The sequence below is a fragment of the Ovis aries genome, chromosome 10, assembly GCF_016772045.2.
Source record: "Ovis aries strain OAR_USU_Benz2616 breed Rambouillet chromosome 10, ARS-UI_Ramb_v3.0, whole genome shotgun sequence".
NCBI lineage: Eukaryota > Metazoa > Chordata > Mammalia > Artiodactyla > Bovidae > Ovis > Ovis aries.
The window spans coordinates 72006933-72034366 of NC_056063.1; the positions used below are offsets into that span (position 1 = coordinate 72006933).

Sequence of the window (27434 nt, forward strand, 5' to 3'; positions counted from 1 at the left end):
GTGAGAACAGGACACTAACCAAGTATGATTCAGTTTAACATGAGAGGTGCTCAAGGTAACACACAAATCCGAGTTACCTAGGATGATGACTGATCTTAACGTGACTTCCTAGAAGAGGCGACAACTGGGCTGACCCTGGACAATGATGATATCTCCCCTCCATGGACCTTCTCCTCTATTTTTTAGACCAGAGGGGTATTCAGGTGAATCACTGAGTCATCATTTTGACTTAAACATCAGTCATCAAGAGTTTCCCCCAGAGTACACCCTCATCACCTACCTCTGGAGCTGTGATACCTGCCAAGCAGGGACATGGAGACGTGCTGTCCTGACCTCCCATCAAGGACTCATTGTCCAGCAGCTGTAAGTGCTGCCAGTGGGCAACCTTAAACCACCAGCCCCTCTGGGGGCAGCCTGCGTGCAATGACCCATCCAGGTGGAGGTATACAGGCCTGGTCATTGGATGTGTCAGGACAACCCTGAAAGGCCATCGTCACTCCAGACTCCCATGGAGTCAGCTCAGGTCGTCTGGCCGGTGATCCAGCTTGATCCTTCCCGCTGCCTTACCCTGTTTCTTCCCTCCTGATTCCACAGTGTGGATCCCTGGGGCAACCCCGATACACATCCAAGCACTAAACTCCATCTGAGTCTGCATCCCAGAGAGCCAGCCTGCAACACGTATCAGAAAACATTCCAGTATTTGGGGAGGATTATTACTGAAAATTACTGGTTACACATGTACTTATAACATTTTAAAACCCTTCCAATAAAATACAAAACGGTAGAAACAAGAACCTTTAGTGTGAATGTGGTTACCTTTGGTTTAAACTTTACAATCTAATGTTGTCTGATCAAATGAAATTAAGTTATATATTAAAAACAAAAGAAAACTATGTTGAACCATATGAACCTGCCACTTTATAGCTTATAAAAAAACTGAATGTTAGCAGTTCCACATGGCTGAATCTAATTTTCAAAAGTCCATTAGCATTTGAAATTTAGAGAACATTATACTTATGAATAACTCATGGGTAAAAGATATATTAATGAATTAGATTAGGAATTAGAAAATACATAATACTATGGCTATTGATGGTGGTGAGTACCAAAACTTGCAGGTTGCAGCTCAAGTGGATCTTAGGGGAAAAATTCAGCTTTATGTATTTATATTAGAAAAATTAGGACATTGATAATCTCTTTTCAATTTAAGAATTTAGAGGAAAAACCTCAAAGTTAAGGAAAAGTTGAAGGAAAGAATCATATGATGAACTAAGGGAAAAAGAGAGCATCATTCAAGCATAAAGGTGACTCTTTGAAAACAGGAAAAAGTTATGCAAGATTATTCATAAAAAAGAAGACTAAAAGAAAATTAAAAAGCCAAAAGAACATGGTTAGAGATGCTGCAGATATTAAACACATAAGATATTGTGAATAAATTTATGCCAATCAAGCTCAAAACTCACAGGAAACAGATTCCTTCTAGAAAAATGAAACTTATCAAAATGACTCTGCAGAAATAACACACTGAAGAGGAAGCATATAATTACCAAAAGTTCCCCAGAGAGTGCGGCTGCACAACACTGTGAATGTAATTAATGCCACTGGATTGTGTGACTAGAAATGGTTATACGGTAAATTTTATGTTACATATACTTTACCACAATTTGTAATGTAAAAAAAAATAATAATAATCCTCTCTCTAGAAGACAGTCTAGCACACATCTGTCCTTCATTAGCAAACCCCCTAGAAGGGGTCCTATTTTGAGAAAGCACAATTTCTCTTCCTTTTCTTTCAGAACATATTGTCCTTCTGTATTTATATCCTTTTTTTCTTTTTTTGGTTACTTAAACTATAGTATATTATATGTTTTTCCTATCAGTTTTCTCTATAGTATTTCAACCAGAGGTGTTTTGGTGGAAAAATGGATCCTAGTCATGTTAAAGGAAGTGGACACAAAACAGTAACTTCACACAGTCTTCAAGTAAACAGAATCTCTGATATAATTGGAAAGTAATAGGTAATTCTGGGGACAGTAAAAATACATCTGTGACAACTTTGTCTCAAATCTTAGAAGATGAGTTTGGCTCTGGAGTCTCTCAAGACACAATTGTTGGTGGCCTGAACCTCTGATTTGGATAAGAAAGCAAGTAATATAACATTTAAATAAACATAATAAATCCTTTTTCAAAAGCTTGAAATCATTGAGATTGGAGAACTCACATTTTGTAATGTGTAAATATTTGTTACTGGTATAAAAAAAAGTAGAATATAGTTTATGCAGTGCAAAACCTATTGGAAAAAAGCCTTTGGAATAGACATGAACTCATGGTAGAATCACAGTGTCGACGCAAAAATTGTGAAAGCTGAGGGCTGTCCACTGGAAACATTCATAACAACAAGGTCACTGTGGGTAACATCTGGCTGTCTCCTTTTGAAGTATACCTGAGGGAGAAAAAGACATAAACAACATGTTTAAGAGTTTTAAAGTCCTCCTCCTAAGGCAACACATTTCTAGGTTTCCTTCTTCATGTGAGGCAATCATATTACTATTGGAGACATAGTTTTAGAAAACCAGGGCTGTATTTATTCTATGGAGGAAGTAGCCCCATTAAAACCCCCAGTGGGGTTGGATGTAATGCCAAATAACCTGTAGATCTCCTAGATATCTGATCATTCTGATTCACAGATATGCTTTATCACTACAGTAAATTGATACACAAAATCATTTTATTCCCTGAAATAAATTAAAAACAGGTAACAAAGAAGATAGGAAAACTAGCATTGGAACAGGGTTTGTCATTTTCACACGTAAAAGGAGCACAACAGATTTGGATGTTAATATCAGGTTATTACCTTTATATGTTATAAACTCTGATTGGCAAGCACTGAAACACTGGCATATGTATGAAATATCCTGGTGTTTAATTTGTGTGGCAAAGCAGTTATAGGTCCTATAGAAATGTGATCTGTGGATAGTGGGTCCCAAGAATGAAAAGAAAATCAAATGCTTTAACAATCACTTAACCAAGAGACTTCTCTAAAATGTAAGATGATACCCAATAACAGGACAGATCTCTGCCAGATGTTTGAGCTCTTGAATTCTACCAAATTCTAGCCAAACTGGAAGAGATACAGCTATATCAGTATTTTTCAGTATATCAGGTATATCAGTATTTTTTCAGTGTATAATCAGAGCACAGAAGAAAGGAAGTGCTTTCAAGTTCCACAATCATCAGTTTTTAGTAGCTGTATTATACCTCAGTTTCTTACAGATGCACATAACAAAATAAAATAATGTCAGGGCTTGTGAAGCCTTATCTCTGAACATGCTTGGGCAAAAAACAACTTCAAGTGTAACTCTTTTTCCTCAAAGAAGAATGTGAAAAGTTTCCTTTGAGTCTTTAAAACAGAAAATTTATAGTCTATCAGAGGCTAACTCATGTCACAAACTGGGTTGCTTAGACACATAATTACAGATCTCTTTTATAGAACCTGACCGCAAGTGCATTTGCGGGTGCTGTAAACAGAGTTATCATGAGAGAGAATGAACTTCACACACAAAACAGAAAAGCACTAGGACACCTACCTTCTCAGTAAGTGCACTTTCTTACTCTCTTGTTGCTAACATATCCTGCTACCCCCAAAACAGCTCCGCATACAAAATGCTATATATTTAAATGTCACTTAAGGAGAAAAATAAACCCTCCAAGAATGCTTGGGCCCAATGGCTGAAATCTGAGACTATTTCCATTGTAATGGAAGCATTTAAGAATAAAGCCTTTGGTGGGAGTGGGGGGGGGGTTGCATATCATCACCCTCCGCCATTTTCTTAAGCTAGATATATTTTGTGATTATATATGTATGTACCCTTTTGGTGAAACTAAAAAGAGTTAAAGGAACAAAAGAAAATTCATTTTCTACTGCTTAACATTCTTTCCAAAATCATCTGGTTCCTTTCTCTACAACTCTTCTCCATACAATTTTTTATAAAGACAATATTATTTTTAGCAACTTTTAACTGAAAAGGACTTTGCTTCATGGTCTGAAATACCTGAACTGAATACTGCAAAGGATATTCATCAGTTGGGGGCCCCTGATTTAGAGTCTCAAAAGTGACCTAGAAGAACTATGGGTATATTTGTTTTATTATTGGGAGGCAAGGTTTCTATCCACAGCCTTTTACAAAATGATCCCACTTTTATACTGTAAAACTCTCTATATTCTCAAAGCACTTAAGCATCTGCTCTTTCATTTGATCCCTGTGATAAGTGTGAAGAAGACAGCAGGGCTGTCATCCTGCTTTACACACAGGTGAGGAACAGAGTCTCAGAGGCCCTGGGGGACACAAGGCCACATGGATGATAAGTGCCTCCTCCATCTATCCAACTGGACCAGGCTCCTAGAGCTAGGATATGAGAACTTCATAACTGCTGGGCTGTATTAGGTGATTTCACGAATAGACAAAATGACACCTCTGTTACACCCTGTGAACAAAGAAACTTCAAAAAACCTCAACCAGGTCTGCTTAATCACAGAACAGAATGGATGGCAGGCATTTATTCCTGGAGCTGAACTGTGTCCCCTCTGAAAGGCTGTTGCTGAACAATGAAAGATGCCATGATTCTTGGCCTCCACAGAATTCAATTTGGGGCCAGTGATGAGGCTTGATCACTCAGAGCTTTTGTGTAATAAAGTTTTATTAAAGTATAAAAGAGATAAAGAAAGCTTCTGACACAGACATCAGAAGGAGACAGAAAGAGTCCCCCTGCTAGTCTTTAGGCAGATGTTATATAGCTACTAGTTGTAGCAGTGTTAGTTGCTCAGTTGTGTCCGACTCTTTGAGACCACATGGACTGTGGCCCACCAGGTTCCTCTGTCCATGGGATTCTCCAGGCAAGAATACTGGAGTGGATGGTCATTCCCTTCTCCAGAGGATCTTTCCGACCCAGGGATCTAACCCAGGTCTCCTTCATTGCAGGCAGATTCTTTACCGTCTGAGCTACGGGGAAGATCCATATAGCTACTAGCAGTCTGCTAATTAGAGAAAGGAAATGTCTCAAAACTCAGAGACTGGTATCAGGCCCCTCACACAACATGCATTTTAAGATAACATTGGCACAAGGTGAACTGTCCCTGGACCTAAAATGATTGACATAAATCTTGAGGAAACTCAGGTTTCCAAGCAAATATAGTCTCACTGACTTAGCTTAAGAGAACATTTGCATGAATAAAACATACTCATTGTCAAGTCTGTTCTGAATCTTAGGGAGAACTGACTTGAAGACAGAGTCTAGAGTAAATACATAGTTCATTAACATAGCTTAAGACAAAGATTTCAATAAGAAAAATGCATTGATTAGCTCAAAGTTTGAGAAAAGTTAAGTTCAGATGGAACCAGGTATCTTCATGGTAAACAGAATTTTAAAAGAAAACTCTTTTCAAATTTGCATCAGTTAAGTTCAGTCCCTCAGTCCTTCATACTCTTTGCGACACCACGGACTGCAGTACACCAGGCTTCCCTGTCACCAACTCCCAGAGCTTACACAAACTCATGTCCATTGAGTTGGTGATGCCATCCAACCATCTCATCCTCTGTCATCCCCTTCTCCTCCCATCTTCAATCATTCCCAGCACCAGGGCCTTTTCAGATGAGTCAGTTCTTTGCATCAGGTGGCCAAAGTATTGGAGTTTCAGCTTCAACGTCAGTCCTTCCAATGAATATTCAGGACTGATTTCCTTTAGAATGGACTGGTTGGATCTCCTTGCTGTCCAAGGGACTCTCAAGAGTCTTCTCCAACACCACAGTTCAAAAGCATCAATTCTTCAGTGCTCAGCTTTCTTTACAGTCCAACTCTCATATCCATACATGACTATGGGAAAAACCATAGCCTTGACTAGACGGATCTTTGTTGACAAAGTAATGTCTCTGCTTTTTAACATGCTGTCTATGTTGGTCATAATTTTTCTTCAAAGGAGCAAGCATCTTTCAATTTCATGGTTGCAGTCACCATCTGCAGTGATTTTGGAGCCCAAGAAAATAAAGTCTGCCATGGTTTCCATTGTTTCCCCCATTTATTTGCCATGAGGTGATGGGACCAGATGCCATGATCTTCGTTTTCTGAGTGTTGAGTTTTAAGCCAACTTTTTCACTCTTGTTTCACTTTCATCAAGAAGCTCTTTAGTTCTTTGTTTTCTGCCATAAGGGTAGTATCATCTGCATATCTGAGGTTATTGAAATTTCTCCCAGCAATCTTGAATCCAGGTTGTGCTTCATCCAGCCCAACATTTCTCATGATGTACTCTGCATGTAAGTTGAATAAGCAGGGTGAAAATATACAGCCTTGATGTACTCCTTTCCAGATTTGAAGCCAGTCTGTTGTTCCATGTTAAGTTTTAACTGTTGTTTTCTGACCTATATACAGATTTCTCAGGAGGCAGGTAAGGTGCTCTGGCATTCCCATCACTTGAAGAATTTACCACAGTTTGTTGTGATCCACAGAGTCAAAGGTTTTGGCATAGTCAATACAGCAGAAATTGATGTTTTTCTGGAACTCTCTCACTTTTTAGATGATCCAGCAGATGTTGGCAATTTGATCTCTGGTTCCTCTGCCTTCTGTAAATGTAGTTTGAACATTTGGAAGTTCACAGTTCACGTACTGTTGAAACCTGGCTTGGAGAATTTTAAGCATTACTTTGCTAGCGTGTGAGATGGGTGCTATTATGTGGTAGTTTGAGCATTCTTTGCAATTGCCTTTCTCTGGGATTGAAATGAAAACTGACTTTTCCTGTCCTGTGGCCACTGTTGAGTTTTCCAAATTTGCTGGCATATTGAGTGCAGCACTTTCACAGCATCATCTTTTAGGATTTCAAATAGCTCAACTGGAATTCCACCACCTCCACTAGCTTTTTTTGTAGTGATGCCTCCTAAGGCCCACTCGACTTCGCATTTCAGAATGCCTGGCTCTAGGTTAGTGATCATACCGTCGTGATTATCTGGATCATGAAGATCTTTTTGTATAGTTCTTCTGTGTATTCTTGCCACCTCTTCTTAATATCTTCTGCTTCTCTTAGGTCCATACCATTTCTGTCCTTTATTGTACCCATCTTTGCATGAAATGTTCCCTTGATAGCTCTAATTTTCTTGAAGAGATCTCTATTCTTTCCCACTCTACTGCTTTCCTCTATTTCTTTGCATTGATCACTGAGGAAGGCTTCTTAGCTCTTCTTGCTGTTCTTTGGATCTCTGCATTCAAATGGATACATCTTTCCTTTTCTCCTTTGCCTTTAGCTTCTCTTCTTTTCTCAGGTATTTGTAAGGCCTCCTTAGACAATCATTTTGCCTTTTTGCATTTCTTTTTCAGTGGATATGAATTTGTATAGAGAAGGGGAAAAGTATATCACTAGTAGTTTGTTTCCTCCTGCAGCTTAAGAGAGAGATAAAAATGTCTGGCACTTGCAGCCTACTCCCTCAATTTGGAGACCCTGGCCTTCCTTCCTCCAATTTTACATGTTGAAGTCCTAAACCCTCCAGTACCATAGAATGTGACTGTATTTGGAGACAGTGTCTTTAAAGAGGCAAGAAAGTTAAAATGAAATCATACAGGTGTGTCCTAATCTAACAGACTGGAGTTCTCATATGAAGAGACCAGGACACAGGCTCACACAGAGGGAAGAGCATGTGAGACACAGAGGGAAAATGGAGTCTACAAGACAAGGAGAGAGACCTCAGAGGAAACCAACCCTGCTGACACCTTGACCTCAGACTTCCAACCTCCAGGGCTGTGAGGATATAAGTTTGTGCTTTTTAAGTCACCTATTCTTTGGTCTTTGTATGGCAGCCCTAGCAAACTACAGCCCCATTTAGCTTTATGTATCTAAGTGGTATTGCTCTACTATTTCATGGATCATCCATAAAGGGTCAATCAGACAGTGATCTGCTCACCTGAGCTAGGAGTTCAAGAAAATGTGATGTGGAAGCATTTCTCCCAGTTGTTGGGTTTTCTTTTCAGATGAATAAATTTTGTTCCATTAGAGTGAAAACCTTGTGACTTAGGCTAATCCTCCTGGTGTTATATCTCTGAAAAATACATTGATACCTGATGCTTGCACATTCAAAAAGCTGATAATCTGACAGTTTATCCTCCTAAGAGGATGCAGAATATGCAGAAATAATGTCAAGATGGGATGAGAATTAAGAAAAATATTTCTTTCTGTACAGGTGACCTGAGCCAGTGGTAGGACTGAAATCCAAGAGTGAGGTTCTGTCACCCTGTGAACTTTGGTGACTGGCCCTACCTTAGCTACCACGTGACAAGAGCAGTGTTCTCAGGCTCAACACAGAACACAGTACCTAGGACAGCACCCAGCCTCCCCAGCAATGCCTACTCTGTGCTTCCTGGACCAGCCCTGTGACCTTGGGTGAGCCCTATAACCACTCTCCTCATCCATGACATGGGATAAAAATGGACCTTCATGAGATTACATGAAATCATACACGTGAGAACTGTATAAAATAAATTATAAAGAACTACACAAATGTAACCTACCGTTAATATTGTTAGAGTATGTGCAGGGTTACTAGACCTGGAATCACAAGATTTCTAATTCTATGACCTATGTCTGCTTCAGTATATGTTACACTTGATTTAAAATATTTACTAAAAGACCAAATTTCTCATTCTGTGTCTGCTGCAAACTAGCTTAACACCAGTTATATACATAGGACCACCTTCCTTCTAAAGTACCTTAGTTTCCTCACCTGTACAAAGAGAGGCTTGAATCCTATTATCTTATTATCTGGACCAATCTAAAATTCTGTGTTCCTTTTCTGATTACTCAATGTCATGATAATATAGTTTTAAAATGAAGACTTTGACATACAGGTGGGAACACCTCTTTTTGATGTGAAATGCCTAAGGTCAAAAGAGCAAAAGGGTTTGGGAGATTCCTGGCTCTCGAGGTATCAGGAGGGATGGTCTGACTGGGAGACACTCTGTGAATTTCAGGCATAAAAAAATACAGAGTTCCTTGTTCAGCTTCTCAACATTTGCACACAATGTGAGTACTCATGAAAAGTTCAGAACAGAGACTTCCTTGTCCGTAAGCCTAAGCATGAACTCTAGCTCTGTCAACTCTTCAGCCAGCTCTGGGACCCAGGAATTCTCCTACCTGATGAGCAGCAGAAGGTTCTGCTCCGCATTTCCTCATTTCTAGAGAGGACTGAGAAGAGACAGTGATGAACTAAGGCTACATTTTATATAAATCTTTCATATACAAGTACTTTAGATACTGGGACATGTTTACGTTAAGACATTTTAAATACAACACAAATAATCTTATTCTATTTACAAGTGAAAATCTGGGAAAGGCAGAAAAGTATGAAGAATGGAAAATACATCCATAATTTAACATACAGAGATAAATTTTCAATGGGGAAGCCACATCCCACCCTGAGCCACACATGTTAAGGGGTAAGAACACCAGACCTTCCTTCCCTCCCTCTATCTTCCTATCAACCCCAATCCTACTCCCATCTGGTTCCAGAAAGACTTACAGATGGCATGATAATGGCTAAGCCTCTTAAACCAGACCTTGGCTACCACTACACCTCTGTTAGGAAGATACCACGTGACCTGAATGTTACTCACTGAGCCCCTTCCTCACACCACACACAGTGCTTAGTGTCTCAGACATCTCATCTCTGTGAAAGTGCTGTGTAAACCTTCAGGCACCATTCAGACTACAGTGTGAAGCTATTGTGAGTTCTTGATTTGTACTGATGACAATTTCATTGTCTAGAAGGTAGAGGAAGCTGGGGGTGGGGGAGGGGTCTGGGAGGGAGGTGGCAAATGGACCTAATTCTAAACAACAAAGAATTAGGGAGAAAGTGATAATTTCAGGTAAGAGTTTTCTTTACAGGTTAGGAAACAGAAGAGACCTACACCTTTCTCTGGAAGATCTTCCGAGAATCGAAATATTCCAAGTTGGTTTTTTTTTTCCCCCCTTAAACTCTCAAATTTCCTGGATATTATTTGATGCAACTTGTATCACAAATGTAATGAGCACCAATCAGAATGAATGTAAAGGGTCTGCAAAATGAAAATATTCTATGTTCCATGAGAATCTGAACCCAGAGTCCAAACATGTGGGAAGTCAAGTCCAAAATCTCTGTCTCAGGCACCGGTGCACGCACACAAAAGGGTTCACACATCCTGACCCCACCCCGAGCACCGCTGCAGATTCTCAGCAGACCTGCCTTCCACCTGCCCTGTGTTGTTAAAGACCCAGTCATGACGCTTCCTCTATGGAGGCTTCTACTGAAAAGAACACAGAGTGCTTGTTCCCAGACCCTTGGTGGAGATCCTGTGAAGAGTGAATCCTGGAGGTGAATTTTAATTACAGCTTCCCGCAATAGCCTCACCTATTTTGCCCTTTTAGCAAGGACAGCAGCCTCTTCCTTGCCCAGTTCTTGCACCATCTTGTAAAATTGGCTGTTTCTATCTTGCAGCAAATTATTTGGCTGATTATGTTCTTTCCGTTTCCCTGAATCCAAAACCTGTTAACAGCAGAAAGGAACCCATTAGCACAAAATGTCTCCCAGTAACACATAATTCAGACAATACTTCAAAAAGGGGCAGGACAGGGAGAATTTGGGCAGTAGGACTGGTGGTATTTACATGGTTCGATTCCCCTGTTTCACTGGGAGACAAAGGCCCAGCCCAGCCTTTCATCATTGTATGGTTATAGCAAAGGAAGAAAACGAAAGTTCTTTCATTTTCAGAAAATGAAAGTTTTAATCATGACTATGATTACTGGAACTGAACAGTCTGTAGCATTTTATATTCTGCTCAGGGCCTTTGGGGTTGTTATCATTAGTTAGTGCTTTGAGCTCTCAGACTCTGAGCTTTGAGGGCTATTTATAAGATACACAGCATTGGGAAATGTCTTGATTCAAGAAAATCAAACATCTGTCACTTCCTCAGCCGCTCCTCCAGGCTGGCCACCTGCCCTCTGGAACATTAGACTTTGTAGTAGATTGACCTGTCTGTATATCCTTAAAGCTTTCAGAACAGACAATCACTTGCCTTCCAGAAAGGAAACAGGTACAGTCATCCCTCAGAGCTATTGTGGGATAGCTCATCTGGGAATACCAGAATATAATGAACATCACAGTAAAGTGAGTCACATGAATTTTCTGGTTTCCCAGGGCGCATAGAAGCTATGTTTACATTATACTGTACCCAAGCATGTGTGCAATAGCATTATTGCACAATAATGAAAAACAATGAGAAAAACAATGTATGTATATATATATATATGTATGTATATATATAAAGTATTGCTAAAAAATCTTATCATAAGAGACTTCAGTAAGTCATAGTAGTAATATCAAAGATCATTGATGTTACAGATCACCAGAGCAACTTCCATGATAGTGAAAATGTATGATATATTGTGAGAATTACCAAAAGGTGACACAGAGACACAAAATGAGTAAATGCTGTTGGAAAAAACGGCACCCATAGACGTGCTTAATGTAGGTTTTTGACAAACTCTCAATTTGTGAAAATAAAACAGTATCTGGGAAACACAATAAAACAAGGTATGTCTATATTTCTAAAGCAAGCAATAAAAATAAAATTGCCTCAAAAATTAAAGTTTTGAGAAAGAACATTCCTGGTGTTGTTTTTGCTGAATTGAAAGCCAACTGGTAATCAGAAGCTCTAGAAAAATATACAAGCTTTATACTTGGGGTGAATGGAGCACAGAGGACAATCCCCAACTCTAACTGAGGAATGCAGAGGTCCCCTGAGGTCTAATCCTGTCATTCCTACCAGAGGAGTCAGCAACCACAACCAGTTCAGAACAATATATAAACAAGTAGCCGAGTTTACATCTCCTGGTTGGATCTGCCTGTGACATCACTGATGAGCGCAACCAGGGAGCCCTACCCTGAAGGTCTCCCAACACAGGAGTGAGAAGGGAAGCTCCACAGTGAAGGGTAAGATCCTTTCCTAGAAACAAGGTCATCCATCACAAAGGTGACAGGCTCCAAAGAGAACCCTAGCATCTCCCTTCTCCCTCTGTCTTCCCTCCTCACCCAGATGCTCAGTCTCTGCACCCAGAAACCAACATCAACTTCTTTCTCTGCCCTCAGATTCCATGTTCAATCCATCATGCAGTCCATTTGGCTTCACTTCCTTATCTACCCCAAGTCCCACCGTCTCACCATTGCCATCACAGGCACCTTAGACTAATCCAAAATCTAGAGAGGGCACACTGTAAGACAGTGAATACTGAATTTGCAGAACTGAAAGACCATCAGTGTGATTTTGGCTGTAAAGGAAGGAGGGAGAGCAGAGTGGGACAAAACTAGAAAGTTGGGGAGGGACTGGCTGGACATTGCTTCATAAAAGTTCTTTAAAGATTTGTTCATAGACATTGATCAAGAGAGAAAAATTTGAGATTATAGAAATTTACCAGGAGATATTGGTAAGTAAAAGACACTTGCTCTTTGGAAGAAAAGCTATGACAAACCTAGATAGTGTATTAAAAAGCAGAGACATTGCTTTGCTGACAAAGGTCCGTCTAGTCAAAGCTATGATTTTTCCAGAAGTCATGTATAGATGTGAGAGTTGGACCATGAAGAAGGCTGAGCACTGAAGAATTGATACTTTTGAACTGTGGTGCTGGAGAAGCCTCTTGAGAGTTCCTGGACTGCAAAGAAAACCAAACAAGTCAATCCTAAAGGAAATCAACCTTGAATAGTCATTGAACAGACTGATGCTGAAGCTGAAGTCCAATACATTGGCCACCTGATGTGAAGAGCTGACTCACTAGAAAAGACCCTGATTCTGGGAAAGATTGAAAGCAGGAGGAGAAGGGACAACAGAGGATGAGCTGGTTGGATGGCATCACTGACTCAGTGGACGTGAGTTTGAGCAAGTTCTAGAAGATAGTGAAGGACATGGAAGCCTGGTGTGCTACAGTCCATGGGGTCACAAAGAGGTGGACAGGACTGAGAGACTAAACAACAAATCGGTAAGTAAAGCATTAAGCAAATGAACATATTTTGATAATAGCAACAAAGCTGCTTTGTTCAGAGGAAACAGATGTTCACATCTGCATATCAGGTGCTGAGTGATAACTCTTTAGGACTGACCAGGTGACAGTTCAGCTCAGTTCGGTCACTCAGTCATGAGTCACAGAGTCCCAAAGAAAAGCAAGGAGAGATAAGAAAGCCTTCCTCAGTGATCAATGCCAAGAAAGAGAGGAAAACAATAGAATGGGAAAGACTAGAGACCAGGTGACATGTCCAAATTCTGTCCTTCCTCAGTTTCCCTAACCAAGCACACATTCCAAGCTGACAGTATTTCTAAGAATTAGATAATAAAAAGAATCTGCTACCTTTAATGCCATTAATGCTATAATACCAAAAACCAAAAATAAGTCTTCAGGGTACATTTAGGAGCAAGGAATTTAATTGAACAGACCCTTAACTGAGCTGGAGATCAAGCCATCTTTCTGCTGCTATGTCTAAAGCCTGACAAAGGGCTTAAAATAGGTCAGCATCATTTATTTATAATGGAAGAATGGTGCTTTAGGGGATAATCTCCAAAATGCAATGTTGAGAGGTAAGAACAAAGAGACAGGTAAAATCTAGCAATAAAAGGTTACTTTTCCGATTACCATCAAGAACACAAAATGAACGACTAAGGATGCCTGACACAAAGCATTTCTAGAAATTAAGAGTCAGTGTTGGGCAATCTTGAATGTAACCCTATTCCTCATGAAAGTCTGCATGTAGAGCCCACTTCCTACTGTGATGTCTAGTCCAGGAAACCAGATGCACTGTTTGGAGCCTAGAGCATCCCTTTGGTTGGGGATGCCCTACTCCCATCATCTGCCTCCCCAGAGCTCACTCCTGTGCACGTCCAGCTCAGGGAGTGAGGCTACAGGCACTGCCTCAGTGCTGACAGCCTGGTATCTACTCAGTGTCCCCACTGATGTCCCATCTGACAATGCATGTGAGGTAGGGTGGGAGGCGATATTCCAGGAACTGCCCAAGTCCAAAGAGACAGTTCTATTATCATCAGACATAAAGAACTGTGGGTACTACTGACCACTCATTAGTGATTATTGCCTGTTTTGTATGGACCATCAAAATACCTCAAAGTATCTTGCATTCCTTGAGATTATTTGCTGCCAAAGTTTATCTTTGAGGAATGCTTTTCTTGTTTTATAAAGTCACATCCTAACATGTATTGAAACTGAGCAAGCAACAGAGGAAAAGGACAAAGAAAGAGAGAAAAATGAAAAAGAGAGAGAAAAGGAATAGATGCAGGAAGGAAATAAAGCTAAGGAAGGAAATATTAAATTACTAAGGAAGAAAGAGCCAACCAAACCTGGAAGGAATATACTAGACAGATATCCAAAGACCAAAGCCTGGAGCTTGCCATGTGTGCAGAACAGAGCTATTGTTAAGAGACTCGCTGGTTGTTTATTTAGTCTCTCATCCCTGATTGGCCTTTCTTTCCAAACTCTCATCTGTGAAGCAGAAGTCACTGCAACAGTTCAGAGACCCTTTTGCCAGGTGGCCTTTGTTAGGTTTTGCCAGTAGGGGGCACTAGAGGGAGACTGAAGGTGGAAACAACGCTAATGCTCTACCTGATTCTGCTACTAGTGGCACCTCAGCACTGGGACCTGACTCCAGCTCCCGGCTATTAGCACCTGGAGAACCAGCCCCATCCTGCCCCATCACAAATATGACCGCAACTGGGCAGTGACCTCTCCTTGGAGGTCTGAGCATCAATTCCTTTGGGCCTCTTTTCTGAGATCTCAGGTCTGGAGCTCCGTCCTAGGATATGGTAGCTGCTTTCTAAAATCGTTACCCCAGTGTTTCAGTTTTCCAGCACTCTATTCCCTATGTAATAAATTCCTTATATTAAATCCTTTCAGTTAAAATACTGTTTTTCTCACTAGGCCTTTTCTTCTCATGGACTCCTGAGAAAATCTACAACTTTAGCCATAAACCTCCTGTCTAAACTAGAGGCTAATTTTTTTATAAGGGAATCCAAAAATGCTGAAACAACTATGACACAGTGAAAATGACTGTGTTCTACCCCACTAAAATATGGAGCTAAAACTTGGGTTTGGAATATTTTAATCGTTGGCCATTATAAAAAAGACAATTCAAATAAACTTTTAATATGAAAATATAAGATTATTGGATATATTATTTAATAATGCATTCTAAAAGTATAGATAAGTACTTGAGTAACTTCCAGGAATGAGAAAAGAAACTAAGAGAAAAATTAATAGAGGTTCCTATCAAATTTTACACAGAAGGATACATTGAAAATTGAACATAAATGGAAACAACTAAAATGGAGAGGGTCTTACCAGTATCCATTCACAGTCAATAATGTTGCTCAACCTGTGTGAAATGGTCAGCACAGTGCACTGGGCAAATCTCTCACGAATTCTTTTTTGTATGAACTTATCAGTTCTAGAAACAAAGAAGTTGATTTAATTCAGTAAAGACAGGAAAAGCAGACTTAAGACTTAAAAACATCCTATGATATTTTTACAATGTTTTTTAAAATCAATACTTTAACATATAGTCTTATTCCTAAAAAACTAAGTATAAAAAGTCTACTTAGAAATTTACTATTTTTAATAAAATGATGGAAAGTTAGTCTTCCCTCAAAATTGCTTGAAACTATCAGGAGCTGGATTTAGGAATTCAGCTTTCTTAGGGTGCCTCATAACAACATTAACACCATATAACATGTCTTGGTTTTATCCTTTGTTTTCTGGAATTAATATTATCAACAGATATCCATGAGGCCAAGCGAGCACTTAGAAACATTTTGAAGATTCTCTAAATGTTTTCCATTTACCACATTTACAAGTCAGTTCAAGATTTCCTGGGGCTCAGCTCCACACCTTGGATCTACATATGATGTGGCTTTGTCAAGAATCAATATCTGATTCTTCCTGAGAAGAGCCCTGGCAAGGCACACCAGTTGTTTCTGACCAGCACTCAAGTTCAATCCAGATTCTGCTAATTCAGTATTCATTTTAGCAGGAAGACCTTCAATGGATTCTTTGAGTTGTACCTGTGGATACAGAAAGAATGACATTTTTCTAAGCAAACTGCTACTTGTCTAAGACAAGCCTCTTAGACATTAGAGCTTTGACATCTTCAGGACTTCTTACGTATCTTACATGTACAGCCAGGTGATGGGGAGAGCCCCTTCCAATGAGTGTTCACTGAGAAAGATGGTGTAGTCAACTCAGTACAAAAAGATCTCAGTGTCCCCCTTTCCCACCACAGGACATCCACCAGAAACTCCGCCCCCCAGGGGTTAGTTAAGGAAGTTTCTCATAGTGAAGCTATTTCTCCCAATATGATTGAAACAGAAAAGTTAAAAGGATCTTTATGGTTGAGTCAAGTTTCCCAAAGTACATTTTGCATAGGAATTGGTACACTAGAGAAAAGCTTTCAAAAATTTTACAGAAAATCTGGCTCTCTGAAGATATAAGCTTATTGGCCCTTTACTATTTTCTAAAGTTTAATATATGCAAGTTGAAGCAATAGCAAACTGCCACTTATACATTAGTATTCCTGGAGCCCATTCTGATGATGGTTCTTTCCCAAGTTTAATCCTACAAATACTGAGCCAATCAAATGCATTTTCTTCAGTGTCTTAAATGTATTGTTTGTGAATGAAAATGCACAAAAAAGAAAACAAAACATCTTATTTCTCCCAGCATATGGATATAGGTTGTTGTTGTTCAGTCACTGAGTCATGCCCAACACTTTGCAACCCCATGGACAGCAGCATACCAGTGTTCCTAGTCCTTCACTATTGCTTGGAGTTTGCTCAAACTCACATCCATTAAGTTGGGGATGGCATCCAACCATCTTGTCCTCTTTCATACCCTTCTTCACATGCCTTCCATCTTCCCCAGCATCAGGATCTTTTCTAATGAGTCATCTCTTCACATCAGGTTGCCAAAGTATTGGAGCTTCAGCTTCATCATCAGTCCTTCCAAAGAAAATTTGGGTTGATCTCCCTTAGGATTGACTGGTTTGATCTCCTTGCTGCCCCAAGGACTCTCAACAATCTTCTACAGAACCACAGTTCTAAAGTATCAGTTCTTCAGTGCTCAGCCTTCTTTGTGGTCCAACTCTCACATTGGTACATGACTACTGGGAAAACTATAAGTTTGACTACATGGACTTTGTAGGCAAAGTCATGTCTCAGCTTTTTAATATTCTGTCTAGGTTTGTTATAGCTCCTCTTCCCAGGAGCAAGCATCTTTTAATTTCATGGCTGCAGTCACCGTCTGCAATGATTTTGGAAATAATGTCTGTCATTGTTTCCACTATTTCCCCATCTATTGCAATGAAGTGATGAGATAGGATGCCATGATCTTAGCTTCCTGAATGTTGAGGGTTTTTTTTTTTAATATAAAAGAGACACAGATGTATAGAACTGTCTTTTGAATGTTGAGTTTTAAGCCAGCTATTTCACACCCCTCTTTCACTTTGATCAAGAGGTTCTTTAGTTCCTCTTCGCTTTCTATGATTAGGGTGGTGCATAGACCTGGATTACTGTGATACTGAATGGTTTCCCTTGAAAATGAACCGAGATCATTCTGTCATTTTGAAGACTGCACCAAAGTACGGCATTTTAGGTTCTTTTGTTGACTTTTTTTTTTTTGAAGCCAAACAAAAATAAATTGGAGACGTGAAGCCAGGCAGCCTGGGGATTAAGTCTTGCCTGGCTGTACCAACTGGGCAAGTTCCCGAACCTACTCTATCTTAGCTTCCTAAACTCTAAGACTATAATACCATAATTATAAAGGTGTGTGCCTCCTAACATTGTTAAGAACATTAAATGAGTCAGTACATGCAGAATTTGTAACAGACCAATATATATTGCCCATTATTAATAATGCTATCAGCTCACCCCTTCTCAACTTCTGCTTCACTTTTCTCCTTTGCATGTATCAGCACTGAGATTTTGTTACATATGTACATTTTGTTACATATGATTTGCTTGATTTTCAACTTCTCCAGGAAAATTTCAGCTCCAGAAGGACAGACATTTTGTCTCTTGATGACTGTGACAGCCCCAGAATCTGCAGCATTGCCTAACAAGCTCTTAGTAGACATTTGTTGGCTGGATGAAGGTGGGCTTCCCTGGTGGCTCAGTGGTAAAGAATCCTCTTCTTGGGCTCTAAAATCCGTACAGATGGTGACAGTAGCCTTGAAGTTAGAAGATGATTGCTTCTCGGCAGGAAAGCTATGACAAAACTAGACAATGCATTAAAAAGCAAAGATATCACTTTGCTGACAAAGGTCCATATAATCAAACCTGTGGTCTTTCCAGCAGTCATGTACAGATGTGAGAGCTGGACAATAAAAGAGCACTGAAGAATTGATGCTTTTAAACTGTGGTACTGGAGAACACTATTGAGAGTCCCTTGGAAAACAAGGGATCAAACTTGTCAATCTTAAAGGAAATCAACCCTGAATATTCTCTGGAAGGACTGATTTTGAAGCTGAAGCTCCAATATTTTGGCCACCTGCTGTAAACTCATTGGAAAAGACCCTGATGCTGTGAAAGATTGAAGGCAGAAGGCGAAGAGGGAGATGGAGGATGAGATGGCTGGATGACATCATCTATTCAATGGACATGAACTTGGGCAAACTCCAGGAGATGGTGAGGGACAGGGAAGCCTGGCATGCTTTAGTCCATGGGGTCACATAGAGTCAGAGGTGACTTAGCAACTGAACAACAATAACTTAGACTGATAAATCATCCCTTTATCCAGATTCTCTATGAATTATTTCTTTATCACATTTGTATGTTTTTCAATGAACGATTTCATAAGTTTTTATTTAAAACAGTCATAAGGAATCAATTCCTAGAGAAACACAATGATGGGATGATTTCTCTAAGTGATATCACTGAAGTTAACAGGGTTAATTCCAGAAGCATCAGATGGAAACCACATACTTCACTTTGTGAAATAAACTCACATTTCTTTCTTTTTATAGAAAGTTCCAAATGTAGTTTAAATAGAAGTAGATCTTAGTGTTATCTACCACTTCAGTATTTCTGTAATTTAGATTAACATTACTTCTCTGTCCATGGAAAAATATATTCTAAAATTCTAGAGTAATGCCATCTGAGAATCTGTGAAAAAAAGGTCTAAATCTGGGAAACAAATAGAAAAAATAATTTACCAGTGCTTCCAGTTATTTTTTTAAAGATGTGTCCCAATTTCACCGTTACATTTGTCCTATGAATTCAAGAGTAGTGGATCATCCTATCATTCTTTATATTTAATGGTTAAATGCTCTACACACCTCTTCTCTTGCAGAATTTGATTGTAAAAGACTCACAGACTTAAATGAAATCAGAGGTGCACTGCTTTTCAGGCAGGAGAAGGTGAAGCAATCAACTCAATTTAAGAAAACAAAATCCACATGTTGCTGAAAAGCAGGGTAGGTGTATAAAGACTCGGTGGTGATATCCTTCCGAAACCAGAATTACTGACTGGAAATGGTCATACCTCCAAATCTGCCTGCTTACAGTCAAGGCTCATCTGTATATTACAGATTTCAGAGCTTCCATGAAAGGGTGACACTAAATGACAAACATACCAATTCAAACCAACATGAACAATCAATCTCACGGATTTGTGTAACAACAAACAAAAAAAGATTTTAAAAAATATGCCACACTTCTCTGAAATAAAAAGATCAGTCAAACATTTAGTAGTTATTCATGTAGAGTGTTTTCCCTGTGTTTTCCTCTAAGAGTCTTATAGTATCTGGTCTTACATTTAGGTTTTCAATCCACTTTGAGTTTATTTTTGTATAAAGTATTAGGGAGTGTTCTAATTTTCTTCTTTTACACATAGCTGTCCAGTTTTCCCAGCACCATTTACTAAAGAGACAACCTCTTCTCCATCATATATTCTCACCTTGTTTGTCACAGAATAGGTGACCACCGGTGTGTGAGTTCATCTCTGGGCTCTCTAGCCTGTTCCATTGATCTATATTTCTGTTTTTGTGCCAGTGCCACACCATCTTGATTACTCTAGATCTGTATTGAACTGGCCAAAAAGTTCATTTAAGTTTTTCCATAAAATCTTATGTAACAAATTTTTGGCCAACTCGGTAATATATTCTGAAGTCAGGGAATCTAATTTCTCCAGCTTCATTTTTCTTTCTTAAAACTGCTTTGGCAACTTGGGGTCTTCTGTGTTTCCATTAAAACTGAAAAATTTTTGGCTCTAATTCTATGAAAAATGCCATTGGTAATTTGACGGGGATTGTATTTAATCTGAAGATTCTTTGGGTAGTATAGTCATTTTCACAATATTGTTTCTTCCAATCTAAGAACATGGTATATCCCTCCATCTGTTTTGCATCAGCTTTGATTTCTTTTGTCAGTACCTTCTGGTTTTATGAGTACAAGTCTTTTGCCTCCTTAAGTAGGTTTATTCCTAGGTATTTTATTGTTTTTGTTGCAATGGTAAATGAGACTGTTTTCTCGATTTCTCTTTCTGATCTTTCATTGTTAATGCATAGGAATACTCATTCTTACTTTTTAAAAGCAAAAGACTGAGCTAGGTCCTAGGAGAAAACAGAAGTCTATCTATGGCTTAGAAGTCTAGGGTTTCTTCCAACAGTAGAACTGATCCGTAAAAAGAGTGCAAATACACAAAATAGTTTGTATTAATATACAAACTGACAGCAACTTAATAGTCAAATTTTTTTTCATGCAAGGGTGAGGAAATTCAAACAAGTGGGGCAAGGGAAAACATGACACAAATAACAGAAAATTCTCTAGAAATGAACCTATTCATATAACAACTGAGCAGATGTTCCAGGGTTCTGTTATCTGTATTAATGCTAGAGCATTAAAATGATATAATTACCAATAAATAATCATTATCAATTCCTACTATATAATTTACCTTTATAAACATTTTCCTATGGAACTTCTACACTTTATTAGTGTGATCTTGTTTATATTTTTTAGTCAATAAGGAAAAACTACTATTGTCTCCACTTAACAGATGTTTCCTAAGACCAGAGGAATTGATGCTTTTGAACTGTGGTGTTGGAGAAGATTCTTGAGAGTCCCTTGGATTGCAAGGAGATCCAACCAGTCCATTCTGAAGATCAGCCCTGGGATTTCTTTTGGAGGGAATGATGCTGAAGCTGAAACTCCAGTACTTTGGCCACCTCATGCAAAGAGTTGACTCATTGGAAAAGACTCTGATGCTGGGAGAGATTAAGGGCAGGAGGAGAAGGGGACGACAGAGGATGAGATGGCTGGATGGCATCACTGACTCGATGGACGTGAGTCTGAGTGAACTGCGGGAGTTGGTGATGGACAGGGAGGCCTGGAGTTCTGTGATTCATGGGGTTGCAAAGAGTCGGACACAACTGAGCGACTGAACTGAAGACCAGAAAAATAAAATGAATATTGGAGTGTAATGGAGTAATTAATTCACTGCTGCTACTGCTGCTAAGTCGCTTCAGTCGTGTCCAACTCTATGCGACCCCATAGATGGCAGCCCACCAGACTCTGCCATCCCTGGGATTTTTCAGGCAAGAACACTGGAGTGGGTTGCCATTTCCTTCTCCAATGCATGAAAGTGAAAAGTGAAAGTGAAGTCACTCAGTCAAGTCTGACTCTTAGTGAGCCCATGGACTGCAGCCCACCATGCTCCTCCATGCATGGGATTTTCCAAGCAAGAGTACTGGAGTCAGGTGCCATTGCCTTCTCCAAATTAATTCACTAGGTCACTAATAGAATTTGATCCCAGAGTTTTGACATCTAATTGAGTACTCTAGGAAAAGATAACATATCTATTTGTTCAGGGTTCTAGGGAAATAGATAAAATGAAGACGTGTCACATTATATTGTTGATTCTTCATCATCATCAATATATACTTTTTTCTTTTTTTAATATAAATTTATTTATTTTAATTGGAGGCTAATTACTTTACAATAGTGTATTGGTTTTGCCATACATCAACATGAATCCACCATGGGTGTACACATGTTCCCCATCCTGAACTCCCCTCCCTCCTCCCTCCCCATACCATCCCTCAGGGTCATCCCAGTGCACCAGCCCCGAGCATCCTGTATCATGCATCGAACCTGGACTGGTGATTCATTTCACATATGATATTATACATGTTTCAGTGCCATTCTCCCAAATCATCCCACCCTCGCCCTCTCCCACAGAGTCCAAAAGACTGTTCTATACATCTGTGTCTCTTTTGCTGTCTCGCATACAGGGTTATCGATACCATCTTTCTAACTTCCATATATATGCATTAGTATACTGTATTGGTGTTTTTCTTTCTGGCTTACTTCACTGTATAATAGGCTCTTTTTATCCACCTCATTAGAACTGATTCAAATGTGTTCTTTTTAATGGCTGAGTAATACTCCATTGTGTATATGTACCACAGCTTTCTTATCCATTCATCTGCTGATGTACATCAAGGTTGCTTCCACATCCTGGCTATTATAAACAGTGCTGCAGTAAACATTGGGGTACATGTGTCTCTTTCAATTCTGGTTTCCTCGGTGTGTATGCCCAGCAGTGGGATTGCTCTATCATATGGCGGTTCTATTTCCAGTTTTTTAAGGACTCTCCACACTGTTCTCCATAGTGGCCGTACTAGTTTGCATTCCCACCAACACTAGAAGAGGGTTTCCTTTTCTCCACACCTTCTCCAGCGTTTATTGCTTGTTGACTTTTGGATAGCAGTCATTCTGACTGGCGTGAAATGGTACCTCATTGTGGTTTTCATTTGCAATTCTCTGATAATAAGTGATGTTGAACATCTTTTCATGTGTTTGTTAGCCATCTGCATGTCTTCTTTGGAGAAATGTCTGTTTAGTTCTTTGGCCCATTTTTTGATTAGGTCATTTATTTTTTTGGAACTGAGCTGCATAAGTTGTTTGTATATTTTTGAAATTAATTCTTTGTCAGTTGCTTCATTTGCAATTATTTTCTCCCATTCTGAAGGCTATATTTTCACCTTGCTTATAGTTTCCTTTGTTGTGCAGAAGCTTTTAATTTTAATTGGGTCCCATTTGTTTATTTTTGTTTTTATTTCCAATATTCTGGGAGGTGGGTCATAGAGGATCCTGCTGTGATTTATGTCAGAGAGTTTTTTGCCTATGTTCTCCTCTAGGAATTTTATAGTTTCTGGTCTTACGTTTAGATCTTTTGATCCATTTTGAGTTTATTTTTGTGTATGGTGTTAGAAAGTGATATAGTTTCATTCTTTTTTTTTATGTATATATATATAGATTTATTTATTTATATAAAAAGACCAATAGCAGTATGTTATGCATCAATAGCAGCAACAGCTTTTCCAAGTTCTGCAGTCATCTGAACAAAATTATAGAGACATCCAGCACACTCCATTAAAAAAAAAAACAAGTAAAAAAACAAAACCTCAGAAAACAGCAAAGTTCTGTTACTGTTGTGGTACCTGGCACCATTTTTTTTTAATTACATTTCTCAATCATCATCTGGAAAGAAAACATTCTAGAATAACGTCATTAAAAACAGATCTGATAAAGCACGGTCACTACTACATATCATAGAGCAGGTACAAGATATTTTACATTCACAGAGGTATGATACAGTACTGTCCTACATCTAGAATGCTAGAGGATATAATTAAAAAGGCATTATTTGAGACTTGATTCTACTTTTCCAGCAGAGGGCCCAAAGGATGGTTATGACACAGCTCTGGTACAGAAATGCACCTTCTTAGATAGGATTTCCTTTCTTTATTGGCATAGTTCTAGGTACTGCTCTTCATGAACATCAGCTAAAAACCGTTTAAAAAAATAAACAAAAACCAACCATTGGATTCATACAAAGATGACTGAAGAGAGGCAAGCAGGACTCAACCTAAGTAGCATTTAACCAACTCCATCATGTCTGAATGGTTAAGAGCTTCATGAAAGAAAGGAGATGCCAAGTAGCACTTCAAAGCTTTGGGCCACAACCAAAACACAGCATCATTTCAAACAGAAGCAGTAGCCAAACACTAGTTTCATTCTTTTACAAGTGGTTGACCAGTTTTCCCAGCACCACTTGTTAAGGAGATTGTCTTTACTCCATTGTATATTCTTGCCTCCTTTGTCAAAGATAAGGTGTCCATATGTGCATAGATTTATCTCTGGGCTTTCTATTTTGTTCCATTGATCTATATTTCTGTCTTTGTGCCAGTACCATACTGTCTTGATGACTGTGGCTTTGTAGTAGAGCCCGAAGTCAAGCAGGTTGATTCCTCCAGTTCCATTCTTCTTTCTCAAGATTGCTTTGGCTATTCAAGGTTTTTTGTATTTCCATACAAATTGTGAAATTATTTGTTCTAGCTCTGTGAAAAATACCGTTTGTTGGTAGCTTGATAGGGATTGCATTGAATCTGTAGATTGCTTTGGGTAGTATACTCATTTTCACTATATTGATTCTTCCAATCCATGAACACAGTATATTTCCCCATCTATTAGTGTCTTCTTTGATTTCTTTCACCAATGTTTTATAGTTTTCTATATATAGGTCTTTTCTTTCTTTAGGTAGATATATTCCTAAGTAATACACACATTTTTAAGTACAGCCATGTCATCGGTGTTTTCCTAGGAGGTAAATGAAGTCAGTGAAACTGATATGCTCCCCTTAATTATCTGCAATGCTCTAAATGTAAACACACAGATACTGATGCTAACAAGTTACTATTAATAAATTACCTCTTCTAAGGCATTCCACAGTTCGTTATCCATATGCTCATTAAAGGGATCCAGATTTTTCCTCATTGTTCCAGTGAATAAAGCAGGTTCCTAAATACCCCAAAATAGTGAATGTTATTACCTAAACCTTTTTTCGTTTTATTCCAATGTGTACACAATGTCAAAATTAAAATGCAAAAACATCTAAATTCATTAATTATTTATAATAAAGTTGCAAATGTATGTTTACAAAACAGTATTTCTAAAATAATTTTCCATTGTACATAGTGTGCTATAAAATATCTTCTGGACTACTGAACACTAACAGAAGAAAGTGTTGAAAGTGTTTTCATCTTAAGGAAAAAACTGAAGACAAAGGAAGATTTGATTTTTTTTTAATACTACCCTGGCAATAAATATCTGCTTAAACACTCACATAAACTGAGGAAATAATTACACGAGAAACTTAACATCAGGATCTACATAAATTAACTGTCAATGCTGGTGTGACTGGGAAATACAAACAGCATGATTAGTAGAGGTTTATGCCTCAAAGCAAACCATTAAATATTTACACATTAGCACTGAAGAATAAACTAGGCTATTTTCCCCATTGGTCAGACTGTCTTCTAGGATCTGGAATCTCTCCACATGTGTGAAATGAACATCCCCACATGCGTAAGGGGAACGTCAGCTCCTGGGGTCTGCAGCACCTCTGTCCATGGAGAGATCATCTCTGATTTTGGCATCAGCTGGTCCCCACGTTCTCTCATCTGTGTGTCAGGAAGACCTGCCTCACAGAACCTCGTTACTAACTGCAAGGCCAGGAGGACCTGAAACCCACCGTGACCTGAGTCATGATACTTCAAATCATTCTTCCTATTCATCTGCTTCAGGAGGAGCCATAAGTAAATTACTCTGGAAATATATGCGTCCTCTTAGCTTCAAGAGAGAATCCTGTACAAAAGCTCATGTAGGCCATTTACATTTTCTTCTGGAAGGCTCTAGTAAGCCAGATCATAAGAATATGGGCAGCAGTGAAGAGCCCAATAAGCTCATTTCAGTGAAGAGGGCAGGACAAGGGAATGCACTCGTGTGGGAACAAGAGGAGACCTGACTCTTCCACAAGTGCCTGGAACTGCTTCGAATCACCACTTCCTCCTCACTTCACAAAAGCCTGAGAGGAAAGATGAAGACAGATATTTCTTTCCCCTAATCATGAGGAAGAATTATACTCAGGAAGCCTTCCAAACCTTCCTTTAATATGGTCTCAGTTTTAAGTCTGGTGAGAGAGAAAAGAAAACTCAGGGTGTGCCACCAAAAAAGAGATATCTCTGAGCAAATCCATAATTAAAAAGATATTATAAAGGGAGATTTATTCACACAAAGTTGATTAAGTGACCCATATGCCTCCAAAGCACTCAAAATCACTAGTCATACAATATTTCAGAATGAGTACTGAATTGAACTAAAAAAACTCAAGACCCAAGTTTAAGGTCTCCCTCAAAACTTGAATTTAGGATCAAAGACTAAACAACCATCTAAACAATGGTAAGCTTTCCTTGTCAGGGGAATAATCATCATTCTACTTCAGATTTTTATAAAAACTTGTTACTGTTTGTAATTATCAACCTTAAGATTCCCATATGCAGGTATCTTCTGCATGTCTTCCTGAGGTTTACACAAGTGACATAGCTCAGGCGAGGGGAGGCTGGTCCCCAATATTCTTCCTCCTTCCCTCCATTTTCTAGGTTCCTTCAAGTAAGCAAGCTACTCCTGCATATAATTTCAACCGGTGGTCTTTCTGGGGGACATATTTAACTACTTCAGATCCTGAGCATAAAGAACACATATACTTCAGCTACCTGTTGTGTTTAAGGAAATTATTTAAAAATAACTTTCATTTTTGCTTTCCTGATATTTTGAACAGAAATTGAGGAGTACCTTCTTAAGAACACCATATTCAACTTTAAAAGTTCCCCCCAGGACTGATGGTCTATGTCCCCAGTCCCCTGTCTCTGCTCCTACCCAGGTCCTTGTTACTATCACATCTCGCCCAGTTCTGACCTGTTCATGCAGGGTCAGCAGTGTCAGGGATGAGCCTGGGAGGAAGAGAGACCACCATGGAAGCTCTCTGCTGCTTCCAGGATCACAGGGACCAGGGATCCAGGGAAGATGGTGTGGGCCTGCCTCAGCTAAGAGAGGCAACTCAAAGAAACAGCACTGGACTCACCCTCCACAAAGTCTGCTCTCAGCTTCCTAAGTTCCCTACACTGGGGTGTTGAGACACAAGCATCAGTGCTTCCTACTCATTTGGAGGGGAGAGGAATATAAGATTTGCACTTAGACAAGTAAATTCTAGTAACCAAACTAACAGAATTTCTCCACCTCTGCAGCTAGCAAGACACTGTAAAGACAAAGGTCTCTTGGTTGGGGAGGGATAAAATTTTGAGTATCTTCTCCTGAAACATATTAGCCCATGACATGCAAGTGCATAAACCCATTTCTAAATTGATATTTCCAAATGAGGGACAGAGCAATAGTAGTATCTTCTGGCTTTGTTCTATACTTATTCACTCTTGCTATGGTTTGGGGAGTCCTTTCAAGTGGGATGGTAGGAAAAATTGGGG

The 27434-nt window shown here is 39.2% G+C and overlaps 1 protein-coding gene across 6 annotated transcripts in view; it reads right to left on the reverse strand.

The window, feature by feature from the left end:
• Positions 1-1977: 1977 nt before the first annotated feature.
• The window catches only part of LOC101109890 (ATP-binding cassette sub-family C member 4-like), a 247820-nt gene continuing 222363 nt past the window's right edge, over positions 1978-27434 (reverse strand). For 4 of the 6 annotated variants that reach the window (XM_060394638.1, XM_060394640.1, XM_042255010.2 and 1 more), the window contains 5 exons: positions 24826-24915; positions 15950-16122; positions 15404-15509; positions 10422-10556; positions 1978-2443 (listed from right to left, as the gene is read on the reverse strand). In XM_060394638.1, coding sequence (XP_060250621.1) covers positions 10422-10556; positions 15404-15509; positions 15950-16122; positions 24826-24915 — 504 coding nt within the window. In that variant the 3' untranslated portion in view covers positions 1978-2443. The remainder of the gene's footprint in view (positions 2444-10421; positions 10557-15403; positions 15510-15949; positions 16123-24825; positions 24916-27434) is intronic. The other 2 variants (XM_060394639.1, XM_042255009.2) reach the window with 1 other exon arrangement.